The sequence below is a fragment of the Protopterus annectens genome, chromosome 3.part1, assembly GCF_019279795.1.
Source record: "Protopterus annectens isolate FY-2018-M chromosome 3.part1, PAN1.0, whole genome shotgun sequence".
NCBI lineage: Eukaryota > Metazoa > Chordata > Ceratodontiformes > Protopteridae > Protopterus > Protopterus annectens.
Genome location: NC_056732.1, coordinates 1404200972 through 1404221763, shown reverse-complemented (window position 1 = coordinate 1404221763; position 20792 = coordinate 1404200972). Strand labels below are relative to the sequence as shown.

Below are 20792 nucleotides of genomic sequence, written 5' to 3'. Positions count from 1 at the left end.
GATAGTACGACTGAGCCTGTCCGCTAGAATGCTGGACCGTCCCGGAATGTGCATTGCTATGAGAAAGCGGTTGGTGGAAATTGCCCATTCCCACACTCTCATGGCCTCGTGGCAAAGGGGGTAAGACCTGGTTCCCCCCTGTTTGCTGATGTACCAGACTACCGACATGTTGTCTGTCTGTACCGCAATTGTCCCTACCGGAAGAGAGTTGTGTAGTGCCTGCAACGTCAAAAACACCGCTCTCATCTCTAGGACGTTGATATGCAAAGAGGTCTCTACGTCGTTCCATGTGCCTTGGACTGTCCTGCCTGAAAAATGTCCCCCACCCCACCCCAGGCAAGAAGCGTCCGTGGTCACTGTGTCGACTGGTGGAGGTAGTGAGAAGGGACGTTCCATGTGGAGGTTGGGAGACTGGAGCCACCACAGGAGCGATTTTCTGCAAACCTTGCTTAAGGAAATGGGGTGAGACAGAGGGTTGCAAGACAGGGACCATTGTACCTGGAGGGTCCACTGTAGAACCCTCATGTTCAACCGGGCCAATGGCAGCAGAGGGATTGCAGCCGCCATAGATCCCAGGGCCCTCAGAATCAATTCCGCCGAAGGAGTTTGCCGTTGAAGAATGGCCTGCATGTGTAACATCAGGTTCCGAAGCCGATCTGGAGTCAAGAACGCAAGCATCTGTCTGGAATCCAGTCTTGCCCCTATAAATTCCAGCCTCTGTGTAGGGATGAGAGAGGATTTGGTCATGTTGATGGTTAATCCTAATAGTGGAGCCAGACCGAGAAAATAGTCCCTGCCTGAACAAAGTAGATGCCTTGTTGGGGCTGTGAGGAGCCAGTCATCCAGGTATGGAAAGACCTGAATTCCCTGGAGTCTCAGGTGGGCCACTACTACCGCTAGGACCTTGGTGAACACCCTGGGGGCTGAGGTGAGACCGAAGGGGAGGACCCTGAATTGAAAGTGACTGGCTCCCAGCCGGAAGCGGAGGAACCTCCTGGAACACCTGTCCACTAGAACGTGATAGTACGCATCCTTGAGGTCTATAGAGCACATCCAGTCGTCCTCCCGCAATAAGGGGAGGATGGATTGCAACGTGACCATTCGGAACTTTTCTTTGGGTACCGCCAGGTTTAGGAGAGAGAGGTCGAGGATGGACCTCAAGTCCCCCGTTTTTTTTGGCACCAGAAAGAACCTGGAGTAAAACCCTGATCCGACTTGATCTGGGGGGGGCGGGCTGGATGGCTCTTTTTTGTAGAAGCTGCTGAATTTTTGTAGCGGCCGCCTTCTTTTGACTGGGTGGGATGTCAGGAAGGCTTCTGATTCTGGGGTTGACTATGAAGGGAATTTGGTAACCTCTGGATATAATACGAAGCACCCAGCGATCTGTTGTTATGGACTCCCATTTTGCCAGGTGCTTCTAAAAACGCCCCCCGACTACCTCCAGAGTGGAGCAGTCAGGAAACCCCTCAGGGGTTCTGCGTGGGCCTCTCAGAGAAAGGTTCTCTGGACCCAAAATTCCTCGGACTCCCTCTGCCTCTGGGGTGGCGTCCTCCCTGTCCTCCTCTGCCACGAGAGGACTGGTTGTCCTGAACAGACTGAGATTGATGCGATTTTCGGAACCACATCTTCTTCTGACCCTTTTGGTTTTTGGAAAAGGACCTCTGGGGCGCAGAGAAGCAGACTCCGACGGCAGACAAGGTCTTACCGTCTTTCTCGCTCTGGACAAGAGTGTCGCGACCGTTTTTGCTGAACAGTGCAGAACCATCAACAGGGGCATTCGCGAATGACTCCTTAAAGGGTTCCGAGAAGTCACAGTGACGGAGCCAGGCCTGTCTTCTCATGACCAGCCCGACTCCGCCTGCTCTAGCGGCTCCCTCTGTAGCATGAGACAATAGCCGCATAGAGGTATTAGAGACAGAGCGAAGGGTGGCCATTCGGGATGAGTACAAATCCTTGTCTCCCTCCGACATGGACCCCGGGGGGGAAGCAGCGTATTCCTTAATTAGATCCCGCTGCATCCGAATAACGTGTGCCATGTAGTTCAAGGCCCTCATAGAGAAGGTTGCTGAACTGAAGGCCCACTTCCCAAGACGGTCCATCGCGCGAGACTCCTTGCTCGGAGGATGAACCGTGGGGCTCTCCTGAGCCAACTCTTTCTTGGTGGCTGCAGCCACCAACATGGCATCCACAGGGGGACCTCTGCTCCAATGTGCTCTCTCTGCAGGGGGGCTCAAAATTTTGTCTGGGCACTTGGGGATCGGCTCTATGGTGTCCGGTTCCTTCCAAGACCTAGAGGATATGAGATCCACCAGGGGGTCGGGTGGAGGGGACACCCAAGAGGTAGATGGTCCTGCCTCAAACGCCTCAAGGAATACGGACTCGTCAGAAGAAGCCTTGGGGGCAGACCACCCACCCCTGATTTTGAGCATTTCCATGATGTCTCCAAAGGAGACATCCTAGGGGGGTGATCTAGGGGAGCCTTCCCCTTCATCCAAGTCCGTATCTTCTGTGAGACTCTCAGGGGAGTCCATGTGCCTCCTTTTGCACTTTGCCTTGTGGGGAATCTCCTCAGGGGGGCTGTCCGAGGAGTCCTCACGGGCTGTATCCTGTTCCACTAGAACTCCTAAAGGCGCTGAGGCAGGCTGCCCCAAGGGCTGGGTGAGGGGAGCCAGGACCAGATGAGAAGGAGTGCGGGAGGGAGCCGAAGCAAGGACCGGAGGCCTGGAAGCACTCGACAGTGCCCTCTCCACCGCAGCGAAAGCCGAGGGGGAGCCGCTCTCTGACGGATCCGAGATCCGACTCCCACTCGGATCCGAAGCGGGGATCGGACCCGGCGCTGAGAACGTCGGATCCGAAGGACCAGTGTGCTCTGACCGAGACGGAGCCGAAAGCACACCGAAACCCTCGGATCCGAAGCTCGGCCCACGGCTCCGAGAGGTCGGATCCGACAAACTCGAGGGAATAGTCAGAGCCGACGTACCCAGCACGGTCGGCTCCGACCTACCCCCGGATCCAACGTGGCTCGGCTCCGAGCGCTCCGAGCCCGGAATGCGGGTCGGAGAAGGAGCTATAGGAGCGAAAAAAGGGGTTGAGCTCCCCCCCAGAGGGGGGGGGAGGCAAGAGCACTGCCATCTGCATCTGGGCCTGGATAAATCTCCTCATCATCCGGTCCATATCTGCATCAGACATGCTAAAAGTGGACCTCGACGAGGCCACCAAGGCAGACTTGATGTGTCGCCTCGATGACCTCGACGGGGACCGGGTCACCTCCTCCTCGGGTCCCGGGGAGAAACAAGGGGATCGGATCCGAGGAGGAGATCGAGAAGACTTGGATGGGGAAGCCCTCTTGGCGGGCGGGGCCGATGAGGAGTCCTCAGCCCGCCGCTTAAGGTGCTTCTCCCGCTGCTTCTCTTTCCTGGCCTCCCTATCCTCCGGAGCCGAAGCGGGAGGTTGAGTCCCGGTTGGAGGAAGGGAGGCAGGAGTGACCGCTACCGGGGGGGGGTAGCGGGCACAAAAGTACCGGAGGCCAAAGCAGAGTCTGGGGGTAGAAGGCCCGCCACAATTAGCTTCGACCTTCGATCCTTGAGTGCCCTGGGGTTGAACGCCGCGCAAATCGCGCAACCCAAAGAGAGGTGTTCAACCCCAAGGCACCTAACGCCCTGAGTGTGGCCATCAGCCGGTGAAAGCTTGTGACCACACTCGGTGCATTTCGAAAAAATTGCTTTAGGGGCCTCCGACATACTGTAGAAAAGCACACTCACTAGGCCCCTAACACTCAGTCACACACACACGCTATGATCAGCGGGGGAGGGAGAAATATTTTTAAATTAAATCAAAATTATATAAGATATAAAAAAGAGTAAGGGTAAACCTATCACACACACAATCAGTCACTCAGAAAGAAGAAATACAAAACTTTTTTTCTCACAAAATGCCAAGAGCTCTGAACCTAGCTGTTGCTTGAAGAGCGGCAAACTGGATCTGAGGTCAGTTAGGGCAGGCAGGGGATTATGGGTAAGGGGGAGAAGCTAGGAGCTCGGATCTATGCTATGATAGAAGTTGCCGGCTCGGATCCGAGATCGGATCCGTATCCCACAGGTTGCTGACAAATGAAGTTACTACTTCAGATCCTTTATTAGAATTATTGAAGAAAGATACCCCTGAAACTTTACCCTGGCATGATTGCCATGAACAAGCTTTTGTATAATTGAAAACATTACTTTTAAACCCTCCTGCCCTTGGGTTGCCAGATTATTCTAAGGGACTTTTCTTGATTTGTAGTGAAACAAATAAAGCAGCATTAGGATTATTAGCAAAATGTAGAAATGATGGTTAAAGACCTATTGCTTATTTCAGCAAAAATCTTGATCTTGTAGAAGCAGCCCTCTTCCGCTGACTCAGGGCGGTGGCCGCAATAACGAGCTTACTTGAAATGGGGGCTGCTGTAACTCACAGGCATGAAACTCATGTCGCAGTTTTGCATTCTGTAGAGGCATTGTTACTGAAGACTAAAATGCAATATTTATCTGCAGTATGAGTGTCGAAACATGAGTTGTCTTTACTTAATAAAAAGAAGTTATGTACTCACCATAATGTTCCATCTGAGTTGTTCTTCATTTGTCTTCAATCTGTGGGTTCCCGGATCTATCTCAGATCCGACTCGGCCGCATATCCAGCATCTGATCCGAGCTCAAAGCTCCTTCCCTTACTCATAATGCTCCTGTCTCCTTCCTCCCTTTAGATCGAGTTTGCTGCCCAATTTAGTACTCTCATCCGACCCAAAAGAACCTTGTCCCTTCCAGAAACCATAAACAAGGATAAGGATAAGAGGCACCCTTACAGTGACCACCTCCTGTAATTGTAGGAGCAACAAACAGTTCACACAAGGCCTGAGAAGGAGGGAGGGATGGATGAAGGCAAATGAAGAATAACAACTCAGATGGAATGTTATGGTGAGTACATAACTTCTTTATCTGAAGTTGTTTTCCTCATTTGGTCTTCAACCTGTGGGACAGAGTCCCCAGCTACTAAACACCTGGAAGGCCTCATGGAAGGATATTCTGGAGCACAGCAGAGCCAATGGATGCCCTGTTCCTGGATACAATGTCCAAATTATAATGTGAGATGAAGGTATGAGATGAGGACCAAGTAGCTGCAGAACAAATATCATCAAACGAAACTTTGGACCAAAAGGCCGTTAAAGTGGCCATAGATCTGGTGGATTGTGTTTTCACATGACTTGATGGGGAAATCCCCCTGACAGAATATGCCCGAATAATACATTGGGAGATCCAACAGGTGATAGCAACTTTAGATATTGGTTTCCCTAAAAACGGGTTTGGAGTAAGAAATGAAAAGTTGGTCAGATTTACGACAGGTTTTTGACCTGTGCAAGTAGAAATGTAACTGTCTGTGCACATCCAATAAATGCAATTTGTATTCTCTCTTACTTTGAAAATTTGGAAAGAAGACTGGGAGATTGATCACCTGATTAATGTTTGCCTCTGAAGCTACTTTAGGAAGAAAAGATGGATCACTGCACAAGGACACCCTGTCCTTATGAAAATTCATATAAGGGGCTTTGACCAACAAAGCTTGAAGTTCCAAAACTCTCCTGGCAAAAGTAATGGCAACCAAGAACGCAGTCTTCAGGTCAGAAATTGCAGATCCACTGAAGCTGCAGGTTTAAAGGGGGGGGGGGCAAAACTAAGGCCTGTAGTACTAATGTAAGATCCCACGGTGGGGTAGGGTCTTTCACCGGAGTCTTAGAAGAAAGGTACCTTTGAGGAAGGCCTTGAAAAGCTTTGAAGATGCTAAGGAAGCCTTATTATCTCTCACATGATAATTAGAATTGCAGCAGGTTGAACTTTGACTGTGGAAAAACTGGCACCTTGTTGAAAGATTCAAGTCAAAAATTCCAGCACCGCAGAAACTGGGGCAGTGAAAGGATCTAATGTACGCTGCAAAGCCCAGATTGAAAAACTTCTCCATTTGCTGGAGTACACCTTTCTGGTGGAAGACTTATGAGCCACCACCAGGATTCTTTTGATGGGAAAGGATAAGCTGGGAGTCCTGATTATCATGGAAACTGGAACAGCCAAACAGTGAGCTTTAGACTGTCCAGGTCTGGATGAGGAATCCCTGAGGATTGAGAAATGAGATCAGGAACAGAATCCAACATCCATGGTGGAGCCACCAGATGAGACTACAGAGAGGTAAACCATATTTGGCAAGGCCAGAATGGGGCAATGAGGATTACTAGGCTCCCCAGCCTGCAAGCTTTCTGAAGGAATTTTGGTATTAAGGGAAGCAGAGGATAAGCATACAGAAGACCAGGGGCCAAGCATGAATCAGAGTGTCTCTGGGGTTTTCCCCAGGTCAGGGTTCAGAGTGAAGAACTCGCTGCATTTCACGTTGGAAGGAGAAGCGAAGAGACCGCAGCAAGGCTGACCCCACTCGTTAAAGATCTGTTCCACTACTGAAGGATTCAGAGACCACTTGTAAGGCATCAGAATAGATCTGCTGAGCCTGTCCGCTAGAATTCTGGTCCTCCCCAGGATGTGTGTTGCCACCAGAAAATGGCCGGTGGAGATCGCCCACTCCCATACTCTCATGGCCTCATGACATAGGGGATAAGATCTGGCTCCTCCCTGCTTGTTGATGTACCAGACCACCCAGGACGTTGATATGCAATCTGATCTTGTAGGGGGACCACATACCTTGAACTGTCCTTCCCAAGCAGTGCCCTCCCCACCCTAGATGGGAGGCGTCCATAGTCACTGTGGCCATGGCGAATGGTGGAAGAAAGGGGCGACCCCGAAAAAAAGGTCCAAGGAGTGATTCCACCACAGAAGGGAGTCCCTGCACACTCGAGAGATTCAGACAGGGTGAGTCAAGGGAAGATCTAACAAGGACCATTGTACTGCAAGGGTCCACTGAAGAATCCGCATGTGAAAGCACACCAAGGTTAAGAGACTGATCGTAGCTGCCATGGACCCCGATGCCCTTAATACTATCTCCGCTGTTGGGAACTGAGTTTGAAGAATGCAAAGAACATGTAGCTTCAGAGTGCATATCCTGTCTGGAGTAAGAAAAACTTTGGTTTGAATTGTGCCTAAATACACCCCAATGAAGTCTAACGTTTGGACTGGGGTCAGAGATGGTTTGTTGAGGCTGATGGTAATGCCTAACCTCTGGGCTAGGAGAAGAAAGGAATCCCTTGCTTGACAAAGTTGATGTCTGGAAGGGGCAGCGTGGAGCCAGTCGTCCAGGTAGGGGAATACTTGTATGCCCTGGAGTCTCAGGTGAGCTGCTACCACTACCATCACTTTGGTGAACACCCTGAGGGCTGCGGTGAGACCAAAGGGGAATGCTCTGAACTAGTAATAACTGGCTCCTAGCCAGAAGAGGAGAAACCTCCAACAGTGCATGCCTATTTTGATGTGACAGTATGCATCCTGGAAGTCGATCGAGCACATCCAGTCATTCTCCTGCAGAAAGGGCAGAATAGATTGAAGGGTGACTCTCTGGAACTTCATCTTGGCCACTGACAGGTTCAAAGTGGAGAGATCCAAAATGGGTCTTAGGTCCCTCGTTTTCTTTGGCACCAAAAAGAACCTGGAATAAATGCCTGATCCAGAGTGGTCTAGGGGGACATTTTAGATGACTCACTTTCTTAGCAGCTTTGTGACTTCCAGTGCTGCATCCTCCCTGTGCGTGGGTGGGACATCTGTGAGGTGTTTGGGAGGTGAAGGTGGCTCTAGAAAGGGGATTGAATAGCCTCTGGATATAATTTGCAACACCCAATGAACTTTTGTGATGGACTCCCACTCCGTTAGGTGTAGCGAGAGATGGCCTCTGAGTGCCTGCAGAGATGAGCAGCCGGGCAACCCTTCAGGGTTGCTGAGTGGTCTGTCTGAGAAAGGCTCTCAAGACCCTAATTCCTTGGACCCCCTCCTCTGCCTCTAGGGTAGTGTCTATCAAATCCCCCTCTGCCCCTGGGGGAAGGTGAGTCCTGAGTGTCCCAGGGAAAATTTTGAGATTTCTGGAACCACATCTTCTTGGTCCCTCACTGATTCCTACAGAAGGATCATTGAGGGGCCGAAAAGCGGATCCCAGTGGCAGTGTCTTCCCATCCTTCTCACTCTGAATTAAAGTATCACGTACTGACTTCTCAAAAAGGGAGGAACTGTTGTATGAGGCATTAGTAAATAATGCCTTAAAGGGTTCTGTAAACTGACAGAGCCAGAGCCAATCATGTCACTTGATGGCAATGCCTGTCCTGGCAACTCTAGCGGCTCCCTTGGTCGCGTGGGAGAGGGGACGCATAGAGGTATTCACAACTGAATTTAAGGTGGCCATATGAGCGAAAATCACCTTCTTGTCCTCCGCCGATATGGACCAGGGGTTGACTCATGATCTCCTTCACCAGGTCTCGCTGCAGCCGAATCGCATGTGCCATGTAATTCAGCAACTGTATAGAGAAGGCTGCTGAAGTGTACACCCGCTTCCTGAAATGGTCCATTGTCCTTGACTTTTGGTCAGGAGGGTGGACCACAGTGCTCTCCTGAGTGAGCTCCTTCCTAGTGGCAGCTGCCACCATCATGGTATCAACCAGGAATCCCTTATGCCAGTATGATCTGTCTGACAGGGAACTCAAAACCTTGTGCGTGTGTTTGTGAATGGGCTCCACCATGTCTGGTTCCTTCCACTGCTGAGATGTAATGAGATCCACTAAGGGATCTGCGGGAGGGGGCACCCAGGAAGTAAACGGTCCTGCGCCAAATGCCTCCAGGAACACCGATTCGTCTGAGGTAGGTTTTTGGGCAGACCACCCCCCGTGCCGGTGAAGGAGTTTCATAATGTCTTCAAAGGAGGCATCCTCGGAGCATGACTGGGGGCAACCTTCTCCTTCCTCCAAATCAGTGTTTTTGGTGAGAGACTCGGGTGGGGAGTCTAAGTGCATCCTTTTGCACATATGTTTGTGAGGGACCTCCTCAGTGGGGATCTCTGGGGAGGACTCACCAACATCTTGCGGTTCCCAAGAGGGAGCGTCCTGAGGCAAAGAGGTGGCAGGCTGTCCCTGAGATGACAGAATGACCAGATCTGTGCCAGAAACAGAGGGAGCCAGGGTGGAATCCGAAGACAAGATAATCAAGGGTCTCAAAGAAATCGAGAGAACCCTCTCCACCACATCGAAAGCTGAAGGGGAACAGACATCCTGAGAAAGGACAATAGGAGGAGCCATCACCCTCTGACCTGACAGGGGAGTCAGAGCCAAACCTCCAGGTGCCGAGATACCAAGGGGAAGACTCCGCTCCAACAAACTTGGAGCCAACACCAACCTCTCAGATCCGACACAGAGGCTGCGGCTCCGAGAACCTGTCAGATCCGAGCTAGTCGGATCCGACTTGCTCAAGGTCATGGCCGGCATCAAGGTACAAGGTACCATCGGTGCCGGCCCCTTGACGCCAAATGTCCTCAGATCCAAAGGCTCCGTAACCGGAGGTTGGATCTGAGAAGGAGTATTAGAGGTAAAAAAGGGCTGCATGCTCCCTGCTACGGAGGGAGGGGGGCAGGCAAGACTCCCATCCGTACCTGGGTGTGGATGAACTTCTGCATCATCCTATCCATCTCTGCTTCGCTAAGGCTATGGGTAGAATGGGAGGAAGAGGTGACCAACACCGGCCTGGAGGGGTGGTGAGGAGAAGCCTGAGCCAGTGACGAGGTCCGGAGCTCCTCTGGCTCTGGAGAGAACCAAGGGGAACAGAGCCAGGTAGACTCTGGCCTCGGAGCCAACCTAACTTTAGCCGGTTGGCTGGCCAAAGCCATGCAATCTGGGGATTGCTTCTTTGGCCTATCCCTCTTGGAAAATATGTCTCCATCCCCGGTCCTCTTAGCTGCAGTTTGAGTCCCAGAGGCCAGGGAGGAGGCAGGGGCAGAAGCCAGGGGTGTCAGGGTCTTGAGTACCGGAGGACAAAGAGGGAAGAAGTCCCTTAAGAATAAGATTGTTCCTCCTGTCCATGAGTGCCCAGGGATTAAACCCATCACAGATGGAACAGGAGGTCTGAAGATGGGCTGCCCCAAGACAAACTACACACACAGTATGGCCATCGGCTGGGGAGAGCTTATGGCCACACTCTGTACATTTTCTGAAGCCAGGTTTGGGAGCTTCAGACATTGTCCCAACCTAAGGCCCAGCACACACTCAGTCACACAGTAGGCAAGAGAGAAGGGAAAAAAAAAAAAATATATATATATATATATATATATATATATATATATATATATATATATAGATATATATAGATATAGATATATATTTTTTTATTTTATTTTATTTTTATAAACCGAGGAAAAGCGCGAGAGGAGGTAGAAAGCAGAGAAATAGCAGAAAATAGAAGATTTTTACCAAAACAAGCTCTTTTCACAATTTTAAAGTAGAAAGCATGGATCACGATGTGGACATGAAGCGGGGCAAACCAGATCTGAAGGGAGGAAGGAGACAGGATTATTATGGGTAAGGGGAGGAGCTTTGAGCTCGTATCTGAGACAGATCCGGAAACCCATAGGTTGAAGACCAAATGAAGACAACAACTTCATATCCCTTATTTTTAGATTGTTCACTGTCCACCACTTAATCCTGATTCTTTAATTCCTGCAGCAGACAAGGAGAACCTTACAACTGTGAAGTTGTTATTAACACTGTGTTTCCTCCTAAATTAGGTCTACAAGATGTTTCATTACAGAATCCACTTTTAATTATTTTCATGGATAGTTCTTGTGTTTGAAGAGATGATGGTGAACTCGTAACAACTTTTTCCATTTATACACAAAACAGAATCTTGTTAACTGGGCAATGAAATGGTAACATGTCTGCTCAAGTAGCTATTACTCAAGCCTGTAGAACTGGCAAAGATCAATTGGTAACAATTTTCACAGATTCATGTTATACTTACAAAGTACTTCATGATTTGGGACACTTCAGAAAGGGCAAGGTTATCTGACTTCAGCAGGAAATGTTATTAAAATTGCAGTTTTTTCTAATAATTTATTAGTGCTAAAAAAGTACTTGTGGTTAAGTGTGCTGCACATAAAAATCATGATTCCTTTTATAACTAAGGAAAATATTTTTGCAGATATGGTGGCAAGATAGGCTGCATTGTCTTATCCTGTTCAGGCTTTATTTTTGCAGAAAATAAATTAAGCTGACAACATTTTTTTACGGGAGTTATTTTTTCAGAATCAGAGAACTCTGAGAGAATAAGGTGGGTAAACGATGGCTGTAGCCAGTCTCTGGACCTTTTGTGCCATCACACGGACAGATGGCTAGTAGCCCCACAAAGTTCCTTGACTTAAGTGAGCAAAGCCTACCATTTACCTTTTCATTTGGGAAATTTTTCTTTAATAAAATAGATTTCCAACGATTGGTATGCCTCTCATTTTTCAGAAGTCACTCAATGTTTTGTAAATATGTATGAGGTTTGCTTACAGCATAATGTATCTAAATCTGTAACTGCACCTTTTCAAACACTGAAAAAGCCTTGAGGACCATATTGTTCCATACAGTGGGACTTCACCTAACTTCCCCAAGTACAAAAATGTAAATATACATAGGTTGTTGTTGACACTTTTTTTGGATGGGTAGAGGCATATCCCTATGTAAAAAATGATGCAAAGACAATAGCTAAAAAATTGTTAACAGAATTGATACCAAGATTTGGGGTCCCTTATAGGACATGATCAGATCAAGGCACTCACTTTACTAGTCAAGTAACACAGCAGATTCTCAAAACTCTGAAAGTGGAATTGCATTTCCATTCTTCCTATAGACCACAAGCCTCAGGGATAGTTGAAAGAGCTAATCAAACCATTAAGATCCGATTAGCAAAAGCTTGTGGGGAGAATGGTCATAAATGAACAGAGGTGTTGCCCTTAGTTTTATTCAATATAAGAAGTGCAGTTAGTACCTTTAGAGGATTACCCCCTCATGAAATTCTTACGGGCAGATCCATGAGAATGCCTGATATACCCCTACCCAAGAATTTGGAATTGCAAAACATTGATGAATCCATCTTCCTGTATTTTAAATCTGTTTGTTTTGTTTTGCACAAGTATTATAAAACCATTCTGTATGCAGAACAATGACTCACAGAACAACAAAGTCATGAATTGCAGCCCAGAGATTTTTGTCTACATTTAGGTACATTCCTGTGGAGACTCACTCAGCCCCAGATGGAAGGGACTCTACTTGGTTTTGCTCACAACTGCTACTGCCATTCATTGTGAAGGCCTCCCCTTCTGGTTCTATGTGTCGCACATCAAGAAGACCCTCCCTCATGACCAGTATATCCGAAACAACACTGACATCATTCCGCGTGAACCAGCAGAACCAGATGAAAAATGAGAGACACTGTTTCATCTGAGAGTGGCAGCCAATAACGTTTTTCCATCCAGACCAAATCTGGAACTGACTGTGAATCATTTGCCATCCAGATTAAATCTGAAAGTGAATGCAGGTGACCTGTGCCTGGCATACAGGGTAGTCTCTGATCCGGGCTTGACGGAAATGCTACACATTTGTAAATCAAACTGCAGGAGGGTCACTCATTCCAGGGATCTTAACCTAACCACTGACAAGAACAGGTCATGCAGGAGAAATAGATTAATCTCCCAGAGACTGCCACTTCTCAGGAACAAGCTTCCAATTCACATGAAATAGAGCCCCTCCCTGACTCTCATCAAATGCAACCTAGATCAATGGATGGTTGACTACAAATTCACTCCTGTGATGGGCTCATATTCCTTCTGGACAGAGGAATTTGATATAAACTACCACAGACCCTTATGTCTGCGAACTTCACTCACCTAACCATTGACAGCTGGGGCAACTCGGGATAATATTACTAGGTTTGTAAGGGCTGTACAGCCGTTAGCTTAGTAACCTCCTATGAACCTATGAATAATTATGGTACAGATCATTCGTAAAGTCTCAGCTGGGGGACTAGCACTAGCTTCTAAACTCAGACATTTTGAAGAATGGGTTATCAAGCCAAACTCTACAAAATGGCGATGGCCATTCCTCTGAACTGTGGCCATTTTAGAATCAGTAGTGATTAATAAGGGGGGTGCAAAGGAACATCTCCTGATAAAGGGAAGACAATGATCTCTCATACCACAGAAAATAAATGCCGATACTTTGCTTTCAGGATAGTTTACAGAGTTGGTTAAATTAGCCTACATTGGAGTGCTGAGCTACATAACATTTTACTATATCCCTCAAGTGGGTTACAATGTGCATGTCTGGAGACCAATCGTTCACACTATACTTCTGCAAGAGAACCATGGAAAGACCACAAAAGTCAGGAAGGACTTAACTATAATTACAGAGGAAGATTTTGAACTTATTCATTCCAGAACTAAAGGGCTAATTTTGTTACTGGCAGGGTTGTGAATCTAGTTTAGATTTGATGAAATTTTGAGGTACCAGAGTGGCATATTCAGGAAATAATTCCAGAGACACTACACACTACAGAATTTATATTTTCAGGATGCTAGGGTAGTATATTCAGGAAACAATTCAAGAATCTACATCATGCAGAATGTGTTGTTAGATGGACACTACTAGAGGGTACATCAGATAGCAAGATAAAAGAGGCTTGTAACATAGGGTAGTGGTTATCTAATATACAGGCTTATATATGTGGATGTAAAAGAGAATCGTGGGCTGAAAAGACAGTAGAAAGAGGCAGGTATATTTGGTTTAAGCTAACTTCATAACCAGATAGACTGAAAAACAGATGTTAGTCAACAGTTCTACAAGTATATGCCTTTTTTGCATGTGCATGTTTTACAGGCAAATGGAAGACTCTTTAGTAAAATGACAAAAATAAAATGTGTATTTAATTCTGAAAACACTTTTACCTTGCTGTTCACCTCTGCCCCCTTCTCAATCAGCAGCTTTATGACCTCAGGATGCCCTCCACTAGCTGCCTCTGACAATGGAGTATTCTGATTGGCATCTCTGCATTCAATCATATTCATCTGGGTGCAGAACCGTATCCTTTTTCCATTGTCATCATATCCAATGCCGTTTTTAGTATCTGCATCAGACACCTTTAAAGAATCAATGCATATCATTAACACAAAATCACTCCAAGTGTTTTCAGCTGAATCACTGAAGAAAAAGTTTTAAGCGCAAACAAAAGACACCTACCAAAATCTAAGTTTCCTAATGCCATATCCTTTTTATGCATTTATAAACTACAGATAGGTTAACATACACATAAGGGAACAGCATAAGGAAACAGTTTCAGATTGTTTTACTGAGCTGGAAACATACTAGGAGAATACAGTATGATCATACATTCCTGAATTTTTCTTTATTCTTTGCTATTAAAACTGTGCTAGGCTTCTCTTCCTCAGTGTATTACTGTCTAGGTCTTAAACCAATACTATTCATTTCTTACACTTACTTCTTATGCATACTGTTGAATTACTTTTGAAATCATTTGTCAGTGTGAGCAGTCCCTTGACCCAAATTCAGTAATGGGTTCTGAGGTGAATCTATGAACTGTTTCAAGAGCCTTAGAACCCCTCCAAAAGAAAAAAACACTCAAATGTTTTAAGATGACAGATTTGTCCAATGGCAGGATTTCCTTTCCTTTCCTTCCTTTTCTTGTTTTTTTCTACATTTTCTCACTCTCTTTTTAATTTGTAAGATAAAGTATTTATTTTCAAAGCAAATGTGAGGACAGTCCGGATCCCATGAGATCAGGTGATGGCCATCTCGTTATAGCTTGTGAGATCCATGCTGCGGAGAAATGACTGCATAGTCTCCTTTCAAATGATAATAAAAATGAGTACTTTTCCAAATTATTAGACAAAGTAGGCTGATTTCCTTTGGAAGAAAGGATACGTATTCCCTGTTGTCTTTCTCATAACATTACTTATATTTTCTAGATTACTGATCCAACCAAGCAAACTGTCTCAGCCTTTCTCCTTTACTTCTACACACAAGATGTTCCTCTATTCACAAGAGCAATATCAATCTGGCTCTAAAAAAAACAGTTTCAGCTCTTGTGCTAAATGTTTGTAATCAACTTCCCATTTCTATCAGAGCTGTAATAAACTTTTCATCAACTTGTAGTTTACTTTTTAAAACTTTGACACAATTTCTATCCAGCCATCCAACCGCCCAGTAATATTCTTTGACCTTTACAGGACTGTGAGGATGCTGGAGCCTATCCCAGCAGTCAATGGATGTTAAGGTGTTAAAAACACACACACACACACACACATGTATGCATGCACTACATACATACCTGGTGACAATCTGGAGAACGGAAGTTCACCTATCTCATGTCTTTGGTAAGTGGGAGGAAAGTAAACAATGTGAGAAAATCCACAGAGATGCATTGAGGATGTGTAGACTGCACAGAAGGTATCCCAGCTGAGAATCAAACCAGGAATCCTCTTAGCTGTGAGGTAGCAGCACTGCTTGCTACACCACTGTACCACCCAACTTCTTTAAATAATTTGCCTACTTTCTTTTAGAAGAACAGACCCATTGTGTGCTTCTCTAAACACATATGAATATGTACAATATGATTTTTCTGTCCTACAAAATTAATCTGATTAGTCACAATTAAGCTATACAAGTTCTGTAAAAACAGATATTTTTCCAAATCTTAAGAATCACATTGTTTTATACTTTGTTGTCTATGTATATCAATAAAATGTCTTTTGTCTTAGTATACAAACAATGATCACTACTGTATTTATATGCCATACCACATACGTTTCTGTGATTTATGTGCACACTGCTTCATGGCTTTGTCCTTTTCATGTCAAGTTGTACTATCATGTATTCTTAGCTTACAAAAAGCCCATGAACACTTACAAGTAATATTTATACTATATTCCTGGTCTATGAATAATTATGATTACTTTAGAATTGTCTCATAGAACATCACTGAAGCTAAGTCAATGAATTGCTTTGAGCTACATCCTTTAGTCCTAGATTTGAGCCCCACTGCCTCTGTTGGCTTACTGCATTATGCTAAATATGCCATTTAACCAGACTGTGCTCACGGGAAGTTGGAACATACCTGTAAAAAAGGCATGGTGGGCTCACCTAATTAACTCATGAATAAAATAAAAAAATATACCCCCCAAACACACACACACATTAATCATCAGCAGCATCAAGCATCTCTTTCCTGTTTGTATATGAGATCTGGATGTCACATCAATTGTCATTATCTGTCTCAATTCAGAGCCATTCAACTAACTTCTTCAACAGTAGTGCCCAGCTCTCCCATGTCTTCTCTCACACAACCCACCAATATCTTGGCTGTAAATCCTAGTCTTCTTTCTGTTTCTCTCATATCTGCTTTACCAAATCATCTTCTTCTTTCCTGCACATGTGACCTAGCTACTCTAATATGTTCTCCTTGAACTCCTCTGCAATTGAAGCTGCTTTGGCTTCAGCTCAGGTCCTCATGTTCATAGGTTCATAGGTTCATAGGTTCGTACTAGGCTATCTGCCCTAGAGCATTTATAAGCCTAGCCAAAGTGTGTGTGGCTTTCACCACCCCTTAGGATAAGAATACTACGCCCTTTTAGGGTTTAGTTTACTGTGCCTCTGTCTAGTAGTGACACAGAGATGACCCCCGGGGTAAACCTACGATCTCCCATCCACTCGTCAAGATTTCTCTTGAATAGAGTTAGTGAGGGGCTCTGCCTAACATGGATTGGGATTCTGTTCCAGAGTGTAGGGAGCCTCTGGGTTATGAATCTGTCCCTCCAGCACATCCTATTTATTTCTGTTTTGAGGTTTAAGTCTCTTGCTCTCATGGCTCTGATGGATTTGGATTTTCTGAGGTGGAGCATGTCCATTAATTCCGGATTGGACATGGCCTTGTACGTCAGGCACAGATCACCTCTGAGTAGGCGGTATGCGACTGAATAGAGCTGGGGTTTTTTCAGTCGGGCAGCATATGACATGTGTTTAAGACCCTTTATTCTCTTGGTGAGGAACTTTTGGGGTCTTTCCAACTGCTGCAGGTGTCGGGTAAGATACATCCCAAATGGGGCATTGTACTCAATCATTGGCCTGATAAGAGAAGAGTACAGGGGCACAATGACCTCTCTTGATCTAGATGTGAAACCCTTCATGATAAGGTGGGCAATATAGAAGGTCTTCCTAACCACTTTGGCAATGTGAGTGTCAAATGAGAGGTTACTGTCAACCTGGGTCCCTAGGTCCCTGATTACCTCTTCCGTACTTAATGGATTACCACCTATGTGGTAATTTGTGGGTACCTTGTTTTTCCCAAAGGGTATGACTATACATTTTTTGGCATTCAGCTTAAGGCCATGGCTCTGGCACCAATTATCCGTTTCTATGAGGCCTCTCTGAAGGATGCTTGTGTCTGCTGGAGTATCAATTATGGCGCCTAGTTTGCAGTCATCTGCGAACTCTTTCAGCCACAATCCTCCTATGTTTGCCTGTACCTCGGAAAAATAAATGCAGAACAAGAGGGGTCCCAGGACTGAGCCCTGTGGGACACTGCTTGTGACTGGCTTAGAGTCTGACATAGCTTCAACAAATCTGACCCTGTGGGTTCTGTCCTTGAGCCAGTTTGCAACCCATCTTGTGACATATGGGTTTACATTTAAGCTGGTGAGTTTGTCTATGATGCCCGAGTGGGGTATTGTGTCGAAGGCTTTTGCAAGGTCAAGGTAGGCTGTGTGAACTGCCTTACCCTCATCAATGGCCTTAGTGACTGTTTCAAAAAAGTCGACCAAGTTCAAAAGGCAAGATCTGCCCTTGACAAAGCCAAACTGGGTAGGATCCAATGTCTGTAGGTCCCCAATGTCTTTGTTTATGAGCTCCACAATGATCCTCTCCATAGCTTTGCAGACCAGGCTCGTCAAGCTTATGGGGCGGTAATTTCCAGGGTCCGTAGAAGCACCGCCTTTGTGAAGTGGGACCACTGTTGCCGTATGCCACTCTTTGGGTACGTATCCTGTAGTAAGGCTAAGATTAAACAGCAGCCTTATGTGTGGGTTTAGTTCCTCTTGGAGTTCATGTAGCACACAGCCCGGGACTCAGTCCGGTCCCATTGATGCTGTGTTTTTAGCTTTAGAGATGGCGGCTCTCACCTGGGCATCTGAGATGTTAGGGAGGCTACACTCTGCTGGGATAGTTATTTCTCCTTTTAGGGGGGAGGGAGGAGAAATTTGCACTGAACCTGTCTGCCAGAATGTTGGCAATGTCAGTGGGTTCAGTGTATTTTGTGTCATTTTGGACTAACTCTGAGCATATCTGGGAGTTTCCACCCAGGTTTCTAACATAGCTAAAGAAGGCCTTGTGATTGTCTTTTGTGTCTTTTGCGATTTTTCTCTTAAAGTTGGCCTTGGATGATTTTATGAGTGATCGTAGTTTTTTGCTAGTACTGATCAGAGATGCCTTCCCTTTTAGGGATTTTGCTCTGTCATGTAGTAGCTTCCTCCTCCTGTTGTAAAGTTTGTTTATGGCTGGGGTCCACCAGACCGGCGCCTGCCTTTGGGGGAATGGGTCTTGGTTTTATTTGGGATTGCATGATCCATGCATTCTTGAAGGTGCCCATAGAAGGCATTTGCAAATTATTCAGCAGTGTGGGTTGTGGTTTCCACTGGCCCAGGGGCCTTGAAGGATACCACTTCAGTCTTAAGAAGTGTGAAGTTGGCTTTTGAGAAGTTCTTCACTGTGGTCTTTTGTGCAGGGGTGGGGGCGGATGTGGATTTCCAGTGAGATTAATTTATGGTCTGATCTTACCAAAGAGGGATATACTTCCGGTGTGGAGCATTTTGTCCCCATGTTTGTGATGATCAGGTCTAGTATATTGTCTCCTCTTGTGGGAATGGTGACTAGTTGTTCCATTGCATTTGAGTTTATGAATTCTAGGAACCTTTGGGCTAGGGTGTTGGGGCTTGAGTAATGTTCCCAGTCTATGTTTGGGTAGTTGAAGTCTCCCAATATGATGGTATTTAGAGAGACATTCATACTCTCCAGTGTCTTCAGGAAGGCTGTGTGGGGTTCCTGAGTTTGAGAGGGTGGTCTGTAGCATGCTACAAACTGTAAGGCAGTTTTGCCTATGGTTAGTTGCACCTGGATGGTCTCCGATGCTTCGTGCGTTGCCACTAACCTGGAGGTGTGGTTATCTTTGATGAATATGGATACTCCCCCTCCTTTTGTGGTTTGGTCCAAGTTTTGGGGCCGGAAAGCATGATAGGAGGTAAAACCTGATAGTGCTGGGGTGCTTTCAGGAGCCTTGAACCAGGTTTCAGTCACTGCACAGACATCGATGTTCTCCATACTGAGGAGGGCTTCGAGGGCATGCATCTTGAGGTTTAGACTTCTGGCATTGAGCAGCATTACCCTTAGTTTTTTTCCACTTGTGTTTTCTAGGGAGGTAGGTTTGTCATTTGAGCCTTGCCTAAAAAAGGCACTATGGGGGTAGCAAGAGCCTTGGCCAATACCCGGAAGCCCAGGGGTGACAGGTGCAAGCCATCCCTTGCGAAGCAGCGTGGCTTGTCAAGCATGTCATCCCAAGCAGACAGACATTGGATCCCCTTAGAATGACACCAGTAATTAAGCCAATTGTTAAAACTGATCATTTTGTCTTTGTACTGTGGCATCATTCTTGGTGAGGGTAAGATGCTGCTCAGGGTCAGGGTCATACCGGCCTGGGCTGCATAATCAGAGAGCTCCTCTATGTCTCTTTTCATGTAGTCCAGGGAGGTACGTCTCAGGTCGTTCACACCGGCATGTACAATGACTGAGTCATATTTGTACTTGCTGTGGAGTGACCTGAGTGCTTGTGTTATGTGGCGGATTCTAGCTCCCGACAGGCAGCTTACTGTGACCTTTTCCTTGTTCAGTCTGGTGAGCGGGACGTCAGTGTGTCTGACTATGGAGTCACCTATTACAAGTGTGTCTGGCATGTTGTTTGGCTTTAAGGGCTGTGACTGTTTAGCACACTGACTTTGTGAACTATGTGTTGCATGTGCTATGTCTTGAGGTGGTGGTTGCTTGGGTGTCTGCTTTGGAGGCCTCTGTTGTTTTGGTAGATTTTTAATCAGCGCCTCCGAGTATGTTTTTGTGTGCTTATGTGTTTGGTTTGCAGTTGTGATAATTCTATGTGAGACTGGGTTTGTGGTGTGCGTGGTTACCTTCTCCTCCTGACTGGTCTTGCCAGTACTGAATTGAGAGAGCTCAGCCTCCAGTTTGGATATATAGTTGCATCTCTCGCATATATTTGTATTTGTTGGGAGGAGGAGAGGGTTGTCTGTGTACATGAGGCAATTTTAACATTGCCTCAAGATTCCCGGATTCACCAGCTGAACAGGAGAGGATGCCAGCAACTGACCCTTCGACATGCTAGAAATAGTGAAAAAGATTGCTGTGTAACTGAGTCAGAAAGGACCTATAGGGAAATGGGTACTCAAGGGGATTTAGGTGAATGAAGCACTTTCTTTTGTTTAAGAGTGCTTTACCTGTATAAAAAATGCTTTAGGAGCAAGTGCTGAGCTTTTCAGATAGAGTATAGGCTGTTTAGATTGCAAGTAGAACAGTTCTAAGGGAAAAATTGAAGAGCATACTTTACAGAGCCAGAAATAGTTTAAACTTGATTAACCGGCGCTGCCCTATGCTGCTTCTATGAGCAACTTTGCGCTAATTCGCGCTAAAATGCGCAAAGCGGGCTTTATAGCAGGGGGTTGAAAAGAGCCAGGAATTGACCCAA

The 20792-nt window shown here is 46.2% G+C and overlaps 1 protein-coding gene across 1 annotated transcript in view; it reads right to left on the bottom strand.

Moving 5' to 3' along the window:
* IQANK1 (IQ motif and ankyrin repeat containing 1) overlaps positions 1 to 20792 on the bottom strand; it is a 2532034-nt gene that overhangs the window by 1625785 nt on the left and 885457 nt on the right. The window contains exon 5 of the mRNA XM_044067472.1: positions 13924 to 14115. Within this exon, the coding sequence (XP_043923407.1) occupies positions 13924 to 14115 (192 nt within the window). The remainder of the gene's footprint in view (positions 1 to 13923; positions 14116 to 20792) is intronic.